This window comes from Lathamus discolor, chromosome 5 (assembly GCF_037157495.1).
Source record: "Lathamus discolor isolate bLatDis1 chromosome 5, bLatDis1.hap1, whole genome shotgun sequence".
Taxonomy (NCBI): domain Eukaryota; kingdom Metazoa; phylum Chordata; class Aves; order Psittaciformes; family Psittacidae; genus Lathamus; species Lathamus discolor.
In genome coordinates, this window is record NC_088888.1 from 106,022,811 (window position 1) to 106,035,231 (window position 12,421).

The following is a 12,421-nucleotide window of genomic DNA, read 5'->3' on the forward strand; positions in this document are numbered from 1 at the left end:
AAAACTGGAGCAAAATCAGAGTAATCTTAAAACATTTGGGTTTTAGTCCCCTTAACTTAAAAATTACCCAAAAAATCCCTAAAGAGAATGTCTATAAATAAGTCATTCTATAGGCATAAATTTGAGTTTGTAGAGGACTATGGTTATGAAGCCATCTCATGGGAAGAAGGAGAAACTGGAAGGGGAGAGAGCTGCAGGCATGCATGGCAGGGGATCCTGAGGTTACTGAGCTGGAGGGGTACTGGGGTGACAAAGCAGAGGGCTTAGGTCAGAAGCGATCTGAAGCAGGGCTGGCAGGTGTGGAGAGAGGGTGGAAAAGCTTGCGGAGAAGTAGGAGGCATGGAGCAGACCCCCCGGTGGTTGGACAGAAACAAATTCCAACCTTCATCAGAGGGCAGCGTAACACTGTCCTTGGTATCAAAATCAATATTCAGATGCGGAGACTAGAACCTTATAAATGTGACCATATTCAATCTAGTATCTAGAAATGAAGCTGAACCCATTTATAACTGGAGACTAAATGCAGTCTCCTAACCACTCATTGAAATTCTCAACTACAATTTCACACAGGAGCTGCAAATGTTCTGGAGACCACTGGCGCCCATTTGACACAGTGAAACTGAATTTCCCACAGTGAACTACTCCTGGTACAAAGCACTGTTCAGGGAAAGCACAAAGAGCCCTCAGCTGCTTTTCTTATTGCTGAAGGGGACTTGGAAGCACTGCTGGGTGCCCTACATAACCTGCAGAAAAGCTGGGCCGTTCTGTACACCGCAAGTGTAGACTGCTCTTTGCGTTTTAGTAGGCAGCACACGTTCCTGGTTGAGCATTCATGGGAAGCAACTTTCCCATCTCGCAGCTCTTGCCATTTCAAAAGTTCTTCCATTCCATTCTCTGCTACAATGAAAACAAAAACTTCGCACTTTTTTCCCCCATGAAAAGCAAGGGAGAAATCCTCCTGCCAGGAGAGTTCACAGCCTGGCATTCACAGTCCTTGGTCATGAGGAGTGAGTGGACTGTCACAGCGGGCCCTCAGCTGTCCTCTCCTACCTCCGACCAGTGCTCTGCCCCCTGTACTACAGTCAGGTCTGGTTAATGATTAGTTACTTATACAAAGCGTTTTCACCTTGCAGTCACTGACATTTCCCAAAGGAAATTTACTTCAGAAGGGTGATGGGATTCATCCCACCCACCATTACTCAGCAGTGATGGATTACTTCATAGCCGGTGGAGATGAGCCCATCAGAAGAGCAGTGCGTCACAAGTATCTCCTGAATCTCGTCCTAGAACCCTGAAAACTACACTGGAATTTGCTTTAGACACCAAAGGGAAAGCTGGCCAATTTCTAGTGATGTTCTTTGTCAACCGAAGAGCATCCTGTGACCTGTTTGCTCGGATGGTGATTGTCTGATGCCCCGCACCCTTGTTAATCTGGGAACAGTCTTAAGGAAACTGCCTCTAAACCATACTCTGTTCTCATGGGCACTAACTCTGGAGTTCTTCAGGAGAAGCAAATGAAAGTTAGATTTACACCGGACACTTGATCAGACTTTCATAGGATAAATCACACCAGTGCTGTACTGCACCAAGGTTTGCCAGCAGTTCAGATATGAAGGCACACTTTCACTTACATAAGGAAGACAAGGACCTGTTGGAGTGAGTCCAGAGGAGGCCACAGAGATCCTCAGAGGGCTGGAGCACCTGTGCTATGGAGACAGGCTGAGAGAGCTGGGCTTGTTCAGCCTGGAGAAGAGAAGGCTCAGGGGAGACCTTAGAGCAGCTTCCAGTGCCTAAAGGGGATGACAAGAAACCTGGAGAGGGATTTTTTTACAAGGGCCTGTAGGGACAGGACAAAGGGGAATGGCTTTAACCTGACAGAGGGGAGATTGAGATGAGATATGAGGCAGAAATTCTTCCCTATGAGGGTGGTGAGGCCCTGGCACAGGTTGCCCAGAGAAGCTGTGGCTGCCCCATCCCTGGCAGTGTTCAAGGCCAGGTTGGACGGGACTTGGAGCAACCTCATCCAGTTGAAGGTGTCCCTGCCCGTGGCAGGGGTTGGGACTGGATGAGCTTTAAGGTCCTCTCCAACAGAACCCATTCTGTGATTCTGTGATTCTACGATTCTATAACCTGTATATTCCAATTTTAAATATGTTTCTTGAAGAAGACTGAGCAAGCACGTCAGTTTCACCTAATTGGCTGAATATATCCCCTCTACATAGGAAGTGTCTCTCCTGACAGCAAGGATATTTTCAAGCTGCATCACACTGGGGATTTCCAAATACCCTGCTGTTGCATCTATGGGTTTGCACTTTTCTGTCAGTCTGGGAGCCAGCTGATACAAATAGCAGAGATCATGTGGAGAACGATGACTGAATGGCTGCCTGATGCTGTCCTCAGCTCCACTGCTGTTTCCAGCGACGTGCCGGTGCTCTGATGTGCTCCCATAAGCATTGCTGTCCTTCTGCTGTAAGTTACCCTGCAAATACCAAACAAAGCTGCTTATTTTCCAGAACTGCTGATGCGTTTGCTCTCAGCTAACATCTGAAGTCTGACTCCTTACGTTTTAAACATTTTTTCTTCCCCCTCCTTGAAGCTGAGCAGTGATTTATCTGTCATTAGCCATGAGAGGCAGGAAGCCGCTGTCAGCTCCCCAGCCACATGGTCCATCACACATTCAGAGCCTTTACAGTGTCAGCAAACCACACACCCTGCAAACTGCAAGCAAGCAGCCCATCAAACAACAGCCAGACGAACTTGTTCCTCTAGAAACAAGAAAGTGCCAATGACAGGACCAAAGCAACTCTCCCGTTCATTTTGCTCCCGGCTCCGAGGGTCTTCCAAGAGCTATTATTTGCACTGTGCTCTTCACTGGGTGCACATCTGCCCTCCCAACCACCACATGTGAGGAGAACAGGAGCACTCCCTGGCCCTGCCTGCTATGCACCTGCTCTCCTGCAAACTTGGTTTAACCCCAGGGTCTCTGAACTGCAACCAAAGGCAGCGTTGGCAGCAAACAGGAGCTGTTACTGCCAAAAGCCATCTCTCATTCCCTCCCCCCTGGAAATGGCTTTGTTTTCTATTCAGTATTTTTAACTCCCCCGCTCTGTGAGACACTTTCATGACTAGCCACTTGTGTATTAGGAAGCAGATGTGACCATGCGTGCCTGTGACTTTCAAAAGAAACTTGAGGATTTTTGGGCCGCATATGTGATGCTCCTCTGCAGTGCTTCATTTTCTCCCCACTGCCTTTGAAAACAAGAGACCCTACTTGATTCTTGTGTCCTGGCAATCAAAATGCTATAGAGCTCAGTACAATCATATTTGTTCAATATATGTCTAAATCACTGCAGTTGGAGCCAAAAGACCCCATTCAATGCTCTCCTTGGAAGAGGGGAAATCACACAGCGTTTGCTTCTTATACAGTCTTTTGGCTTACCCTCCGTGGTGTATCTCACAAAGAACAAACTGAATTAGCAGCAGCTAAACCCTCCTGATACAGCTCTGCATCATACTGCAACCCCTCCCTTGAAGAAGTCTTCTGAGAGTGGTTTCCTGCTGCTCCATGACACACTGCTGAAGCTCAGCTTCCTATTTTGATGGCCCTGGATTGGTTTCAATGTCAGAATTTGTCTACAAACAAAATTTGTGTCTTGTGGTATTTGCTTATGCATGTCCTTCTCTGGGGATGATTCAAGTGGACTCCTTTCATTTTAATGGAGATACACTAGTTTACAGCAGCTAAGTCTTGAACTGTAATTTCTTCATGAGATATTACAATGTAAGGAGGAGATTTAAATGAGGATTAATCATTTCAAATTAATATTATTAGCTTTTCTATCTGGAAATTCAAGAGTCATGTTTAGCATGAGGTATACAGTGATTACCATTAATAGAAGAGTATTTCTAATGACTTATTTATCTCTGTGTATCTTCATTCTCACATCTCACGAACCCATGGTAAAGTCTAATGACCCTCTAAAATGACACTTGTTACTGACAAGGCTTCCTACCAAAGTATGGTCTTGATCTCCTGGTTTGCCCAGTCTGTGCTCCCGGTGAGCACCATCTTGTCCACTCTGCACTATCCCACATATATTGATGTATTCAGAGGAGCACTGGTCCAAAAAGGTGAGGCTCAAAGCTGCTGAGAATAGAGTAACATATTTTACCGTGTTCATTAATATCCAATAAGGCTCCCACTGTTAACCCTATTCTGGAGTGTTTACATGCAGCACTTAACATCAGGAAATATGTTCTTAATACAGCTGAAGACTACATAGACTTTCACATCTACATCTGTTACCTTACATAAATGATGTTTTCCCTGAAAGAAACATCTCACCTCTTTACCCCATTCTTGTCTGGCCATTTCCTTGTGCGAACTAGCTCAGAACCTACATGTTAGTTTTCCCTTTCAGACACCCATATTCTCTCATCCTGCCCGGGATAGGCTATGTGGCCCATTTCTCTCTTCAGGGTGCCAATCAGAAGTAGCCCTGCTGAAGCTAGCAGCAATATTCAGGTGTATGCTAACACAGCATGTCAGTACTGTATGACATGTTGAGTATTCACCTTCATAGCTTTGCCAGTGGGGTTGGAAATCACAATCAACCCCATTTGTACTCCTGACAGTTTTGTGATGACCATGAGCATGGCTGTTGTTTCTGTGTATGTTTACCAAAGTACCTAAACAAGTGGCCCAATGTTCAAAGATACTGAGCAGTTCCCAGGGAGTTCAGGTTGCATTGGCTTCCCTGGTTTGGCTCCTAAGTACCAGTTTAAATCCTGATTTAAGAAAAGAAAAGCTGCCCCAAAATGCTGTCACAAGTGTACCCATGCCCAGGGGCAGATCTAGACCGGATTCCCAGACACAGAGGCTAACTGGTGTCAACAACTTCCTGATGGTCCTTTCGAGCAAGCAGGAAAATCTCCTGACCTAACTTCAGATATTCACAGTGTTGGCATCACCACTGTATTAGCTTCCCTGGCACCTTTACAGTCCCTGAAGAGTAACAGGCATTTGAGATGTGAGTCACTGGACCTATTTTAGACTTCTATTTTAGGTAAGATGGTTTGTGGGTTGAAGAGTTACCTCCTGAGTGCAAAGGCAACCCACAGTGACCTGCGCAGTGGTGGAGGCTGTTGGCTTCAACAGCTGCTCAAGTAAATCCAGCCCTGTGTCCGAAAGCAAGGATGCTCATGCATCATACTAATGCCAACACATTAATGACATGCCAGCAACAGGAGGAAGTTATTTGCTTGTTTTCCCTAAAAGAAAGCCAACAAAGGGATTTATTTCAGTAGCTAGGATGCAAATGGAAATAAAATGGTATTTTCAATGCAGATAATACCTTTGGTTAGTCTGTTTGCATCAGTTTTAACTCCAGTGTAATACAAATAAGCTCTGGGCCAGAAATGTGGCTCAGGTAGTTATGTCCTTTGTACAAACAAGAATGAAAATTAATGTCTTCTAAGCTGGAAAAGCAATCATATCAAACAAAATGGTACAAAACAGATTGCTAATACAAAATCACCCATCCAGCTTCTCAAATCTCAGGTAAGTCTGTTCTCCTTCCTAGGGCTTTAAATCAATGCAAAACTTCAGCCTGAACATGTCAAACATCTGCAGGATAACAACTTTAGCATTCAGATCTGAAACGGACAGCAGAGGGTAACAATAGCAGTTGTTTTGCTTTTATATTATTGTAAATATCTACAATTCTAGATAGAAAGTATGAACAAGCATGCATTAAGACTATGAGCACGTATAACAAATATCTGCCTGCATGAAAGAGCAGGAGGCTGTTAGCAGAATTCCCTGAATAAAGTAATTTTGGCAGAGCTCAGAGAGAGAGATAATATTGTGGATAAACCGATAGCGCTGAAACAAGCAAACAGGCTTTGGGACATCCAGGGCATTGCTCCTGTTTCACTGGGCAATGTGATTGCATATTACTATGTAATATTGAGTATTGTAAACTGAGCTCAGGGCTAGCAAACACAGGAGAAATGTGCAGGATTTTAACACTGATTTTAATACTAGATTTTACTCTTAAATTGTTCAAATTTTCAAATAGTGCCTAAAACTAGCTGAAAACAAGAAGGGAGAATGCTCTGAACTTTTTTACTTCTAGAGCACCTGCATTTCCTTTCTGCCTGTACTGAAGTGGGCCTGTTAAGAAGAGATAAGGCACAAAGGGTGCAGTAGTTCAACATTCCTTTTCTTGAGATTAGGATTTCCTGACTTCATTATCTAGAGATGCACTGATACTAGTTGAATTGGCTGCTCATCAGCATCTGGCTGGTCACTAGGGCTGTTGTATTGAAAACAAAGTGTACTGGGGCAGAGTTGCATTGTTCTATCTGGCCAGCAGTAACAAGGGCAGCATAATGCAGCCCTTGTTATTACATTAATGCAGCATAACTCAGTAGCAAATGAAGCAAAAGCAGCCCAGAGAGCTGGACAAAAAGAGAGTATATCTAATGCAAGTAATACCATGCTACCATAATAAAAAGTCTTACTACCCAGGCTGTCAGCTGGGATATAGGGGTTGGGAAATTTCCATTTGTAGGAGTTGTTTCTCAGAGCATTCCTCTCCAGCCACTAATGAGATCTGCATGTTTGTGCTAACATTTTAAGACCAGCCTTTGTTGATGCTGGTTTAGAGCAGCAGCACACAGTGGTAAGATAATATCAACTTCAAAAAGCTTCCTTCCCATTTCTGAAATGAGATAAACAACCATTTAGGCCAGGGTAGCATATCAACAACTACAATAAATGCTTTTTCAAGGACCACACAATTAATCAGGCTGCCTCATCAACCAGCCCATATCTCTCTAAACAGCAACTGCCCAGAAAGAAGCAACCAAGCAACCATTACCGCACTATAACATGCCAGTTCTCTGTCTGCAGCTAAGGGGATTTGGGGTTGAATAAAGATTTCTGCAACAGTTTAGTGACACCTGCCCAGAGGAGATTTTATTCTTTTTCTCAGGCTTGTATCCTGAAATAACTGTGGAGTTCCTATCATTGACACTGATACACTGGTGGAATGGATTTGTTTGGAGGTTAGGCATCTAATAGCCTAACTAGTTAGCTAACCTAGGTTAATCATCTGGGATTTCCTATGTGATTAAAGGAGACAGACAAGGATTCTGTAGAGGGAAGAGGTTGAGCCTGAACCAAGGTCAGACTGAAACAATTAAATCTATGTTCTCTGTGTCTCAGATCCCATTACAGCTGTGTGCTCATCCAGACGCCTAAACATAGGTGTCTGGTGCCATTTGAGATGCACAAGGCTATCTATGGGCTGGTAGATGAGAGGCTTGAGATATTTCTTCCCTTCTACAGTGGTGCTGGGGGGACTGGCAGCAGACAATGTTGTTTGAAGCAGCTGATCCACATCTTCCATGCTTTAAAAAGCATTTGAAGATCTAATTTTACACCCTTACTTTTTGTAAGGGGCCAGATTCCTCACACAGAGCTGAAACCAAACCCCAGCCACTGTATGGTCCTGCTAGTGTAACATTTTCATTTAGTGCCCTTGTACAAGCACACTGCCAGCATAGGCAGTTAATTTTCATCCCTTTTGTTATAGAGATAACTTATACTCTCCTCACATACATACGAAGAGAAGAAGAAAACCCCTAATGCTACACCATGTTTTCTGTTCTGTCACCAAAACGAGAGGAAACTTACACCAGAGCATAAAGCAGAAAATGGGCAATGTCAGAAAATAGAAGCTGTCAGTGCAACGTTCTGAAACCCTGCGGCAGGGATGAAGGTGCTTGAGCCTCACATCTTGGTCACGGATCACGTGTAACCAACCAACTCAAGATAAATTCACATCGACAAAGCAGAAGTCGGATTAGGGCCACTGCCAAGGTTTCTCTGGGAGTTGTGCTGCAGAAGAGCACAGGGGGGTTGTTGCTGCTTAGCCTGGAGAAGAGAAGGCTGCATGGAGACCTCATAGCAGCCTCCCAGTATCTGAAGGGGCCTATAGGGATGCTGGGGAGGGACTCTTCATTGGGGACTGTAGTGACAGGACAAGGGGTAATGGGTTAAAACTTAAACAGGGAAAGTTTAGATTGGTTATAAGGAGGAAGTTCTTTACTGTTAGGGTGGTGAGGCACTGGAATCGCTTGCCCAAGCACATTGTGAATGCTCCATCCCTGGTGGTGTTCAAGGCCAGGGTGGACAGAGCCTTGTGTGGGATGGTTTAGTGTGAGGTGTCCCTGCCCATGGCAGGGGGGCTGGAACTGGATGATCTTAAAGTCCGTTCCAACCCTAACTATTCTATGATTCCTCATGAGCAGCTGAATGTGTTGCCAAATTTATGATGAAGGCTTTGGGCTTCCTACACATTTGTAATATTTAAAGAGTAGCTTCTACATTTATATCCCCCAGAAAACAAGTGCATCATTCTGAAGAGAGAAAATGCTGGTTGTTTATTTCATGTAGCTGTATAGCCATTTGTTGGGTCTAAATTCTTTCCTGATTACACCAGCCAAGATCTAGTTTGTAACTGTGGTCCCAATGTGCAAGGTCCAATGTACAAGGCCCTGTACAACCTCGAAGTCTATTGGCAGTCCATGCTCTACAGAGCTTGACACAGCTTGACACACTTTTCCTGTTTAAAACCCACAGTTTCCAGGACTTAAATTTATTTCGGTGTGGCAGGAGCCCAGCATGGTCCCTTCCTTAAAGCTCTTTACATTGCTAGCGGGTGTGTTTCGAACCTGCGCACAGGACGCATGCTTATTTTTGCCTTTATCCTTTGTACGCTTCAACTTCAACCTTTAAAAGAAAGTCCTGCTTTTCTTTCAGTGCCCTCCCCCTACCAATTGGCTCTTCACTTAAAATTGAGGCATTGCCATTAGGAAGGCTAACACAGATCTGGAGGATCAAAATGAACTCCAGTTTCCAGCATCTTGGTTGAATTTTACATCTGCTGGTCTCTCAGATGATAGAGTGACTTCCCTGCCTGTGTTTTGCTGGGCGCACCCGTCCACATGAGCATCACAAGTGACAAAGGGACAGAAGAACACAGATCATGAATGTTGACAGTGATCAAACATGGGACAGTCACTAAATCACAACATTGTCCGTTGCAGAGGAACATCTACATTGTTTATGCCACCCAGCACAGCTCTTGCGAACAGACATTCAAATACTGAAGACTGACACTGATACCAGGTAAGGGAATACCCAGCACATTTACATTCCTGCACCTGCCCTGCTCTGAACAGTAGCAGCACCAAAATCCCAGCCCTCTTCCCTGCTCTATAAAGCTCCCTCACATGACACTCATAGAACAGCAGTTGCTAACCTGCCTTAAGCATTGGTGCGACAACCTACTTTTCCAGCGGAGCGTCACCATCCATCTCGGAGGATGAATTTGTGCTACTCTCAAGAAGAATTTAATGTCACTTCATATGATGCCCTGGCTATTGCCATCATCACATTTCAGGCACTCGCTGGCATGTGGATAAATGCTTTCATCATTTCTGTGATTTGTATTTCTTGGGTCAAAAAGAAAAGCTTTAACTCTAATGAGAAGGTCTTGCTGTTTCTAGGATGCTCCAGGTTTGCGTATTTGATCGTCACATGGGTGTATTGCTTTCTCTCAATAATTTATCCCACATACTTTTATGTTCACCCCATACCCCAAGTAGTTGCAGCTGTTCAAAGCTTTTTGAATTCTTCCAACCTGTGGGTTTCTGCCTGTCTGTGTGTTTTTTATTGCGTAAAAGTTGCCAATTTCAGGTACACCTTCTTCCTCTACCTGAAAGTGAAAATTGACAGGATTGTGCCATGGCTGTTGTTGGGTTCAGTGCTTTTATCTCTGGTCATCTGCATCACTGTCTACTACATCACTGATAAGGCAAACTGTATCCACCCCAATTCCACCTCCCTAGAAAACTTCTGGAAAATGGATGTCAGAATGAGTGAAGAATTTTTTCCTGTTTTTCTTATCAGCGGCTTTGGATTTGCCACTGCATTCACTGCAGTCGTCTTTTCTGTCCTACTCATCTTTTCTCTCTGGAGACAAAAACGCAAGATGCAGACCAACTCAATGAAGGAACTCAACATGAATGCCTATATCAAAGCCATAAAATCTATTCTGTCCATCTTCATCATTTACAGCTTTAATTTTATATGTTTGATCTTGACACTGGTTTATGCCACAAAGAAGGAAAATACTGTGTCATTTCTCATTTTCATATTCCAGTATGCTTTTCCGTCTCTTCATTCCCTTACTCTGATTTTCAGCAATCCCAAACTGGAAAATGCACTGCTAAGGACTCTGCCCTGCGTGAAGTGCAAGGTTTGCAAGAAGTAGAAACTGTAATAAAAGCTGAAGCCCATCAAAAATGTTGATACTTTGTTAGAAAACCCAAGTAAGTCAATCTCTAATGCAACTCTCCAGTCAGTGTAGATGACACAGATGTTCTACCTTCACTAAGAAAGCTTCATTACAATTCTGTCAATTATTCTGAGTTAAATAAATTACTATTATCATTTATATAATTCTTTACTTTAGATTATTGTCAATAACAAAGTAAATCAGACCTGGTACATGGGCTAGATGCAAAAGCGGAATAACACTACTGCAAAGAGCCTAAAAATTTGGTATCTGCTGATTGAAACTACTGAACTAAACATGTTTATGTCTATTTGTTGTTTTACATTTATTTTGCTTTCACTGTCCGTAATAATAGGAGCTGTATCACTATCGTGCATTGGTTTATAACATAAGTGTGAATATGTTGATCACTATTATTCAGCAGAGGTGCTAACTGGCTTTAGCAATGCAGAAATGGCCTCAGGGTGGACAGGTGGGCTGGAAAGGCCCCGTACAACACCAGCCATACACGTCCCCTCTCTGCCCCACTTCATGTGAAACATGATTTCCCCTGCCCTGTGTGACTGTGCTCCTGCTCTGCTTTTTCTCCCTCATGACATCTGCTGTTGCCAATGGACTCTGGAGCAGTAAAACACCGAGGACAGTGGGTTTTGTGCAAGGTGTGGTCTGGGATGAAGTCAAGCTTTCTTCTTGCAGCGACCCACTGCAGTTGTACACGGTGTTCATGCCAGGTGCTGGCAGTTGTGGGGGCCATGGGAGCCTCTCTGAGGCAAGGTCAAGTCTGCCCCATGCCAGGGAAAGCCAGTTCCATACAGCTCCGATGGACCCACCACAGCAGGACACAGATCAGCCCGTCAGCGGTGCTGGTGGTGCCTCTGGGGAAATATCTTTAAGAAGGGGAAAACCACTGCCCAGCAGTGAGGAGTGAAGGAAATTGTGAGAAACAGTCCTGCAGCGAACAAGGTCAGAGAAGGAATGGAAAGAGATTCCCCTGCACCACATGGAGGTCCACAGTAGAGCAGATAATTGTCCTGCAGCCCATGGAGGACCCCAAGCTGGAGCAGAGGGATGCCTCGAAGGACTGAAACCTGGAGGGAGCCCACACCAGAGCAGGCTTATCCTGAAGGACTGCAGCCCATGGGAGGGACCCACGCTGGGACATGCAAAGAGCTTGAGGAGAAAGAAGTGGAAAAGACAATAAATCATGGACTGACCGCAATCCACATTCCCCATTTCCCTGCACTGCTCGAGGGAAGGAGGTAGAGAAGCTGGGAATGAAGGAGTGAGGCTGAGAAGAGGGGGTGGAAGTCACGTGTTTTGGTTTTGTCTTTGTTCTTCATCATCCTACTTTTATTTTCGATTGGCAATAAATGAAACTGATTTCCCCTAAGTCAAGTTTGTTTTGCTCGTGACGGCAGTTGGTGAGTGATCTCCCTGTCTTCATCTTGACCCATGAGCTTTTTCACCTGTGAGCAAAAGGCCATTCCTTTCCCTCTTCCTCTCCATACCAACAAAAATGAAAGGGAAAGAGCTTAAAAGGAAAGTAAAAGGAGCTGGTTTTAAATCATCAGCTTTCACTCTTTTCTGGCTTTTCCTGCAATAGGAAAGCAAAAAAAAAAAAAAAAAAAAAAAAAAAGAAAAAAGGAAAAAAGAAAACAAACAAACAAACAAACAAAAAAAAACCCAACAAAAAAACGACATTTGTTTTGCTCTGTAATAAAGATGGGTTCAAAGGGTTTGGTTCATTTGATCAAAATCAGACACTCAGAGGACACTGCCTTTAGCTGTTTGCCTTTAGCTGTAATTGCGCTTTTTAGATCAGATGCCAAACTCTGTATACAGAGTCCCACTTTGACAGCAGGAGACACTACACCACTCAATCTGTTGAGACACTCCGTGTCCAGACAGAGGCAGATCCTAAACACCTCATCCGGACACGTGTCTCCAGCTTTAAAGGCCTTTTTGAAGGGCAGGAACTACCACACCTCCCTTCTTTCCCCCCCGTTGCTCAGGCAGTTGATTGTTTAAAGTGACGGTCCCAATCACAGGAC

At 44.2% G+C, this 12,421-nt stretch overlaps 1 protein-coding gene across 1 annotated transcript; it reads left to right on the forward strand.

Annotated features, from left to right (window-relative positions):
- The first annotated feature begins 9,395 nt into the window (after positions 1-9,395).
- Positions 9,396-10,346, forward strand: LOC136014457 (taste receptor type 2 member 40-like). The gene has a single exon (XM_065679211.1). It carries the CDS (start codon positions 9,396-9,398, stop codon positions 10,344-10,346), a length of 951 nt encoding a protein of 316 aa, XP_065535283.1.
- Positions 10,347-12,421: the final 2,075 nt, after the last annotated feature.

What these genes read in the sequence shown, in the direction of transcription:
- LOC136014457 (XM_065679211.1), top strand. Translation starts at nt 9,396, where the DNA reads ATGAATTTGTGCTACTCTCAAGAAGAATTTAATGTCACTTCATATGAT.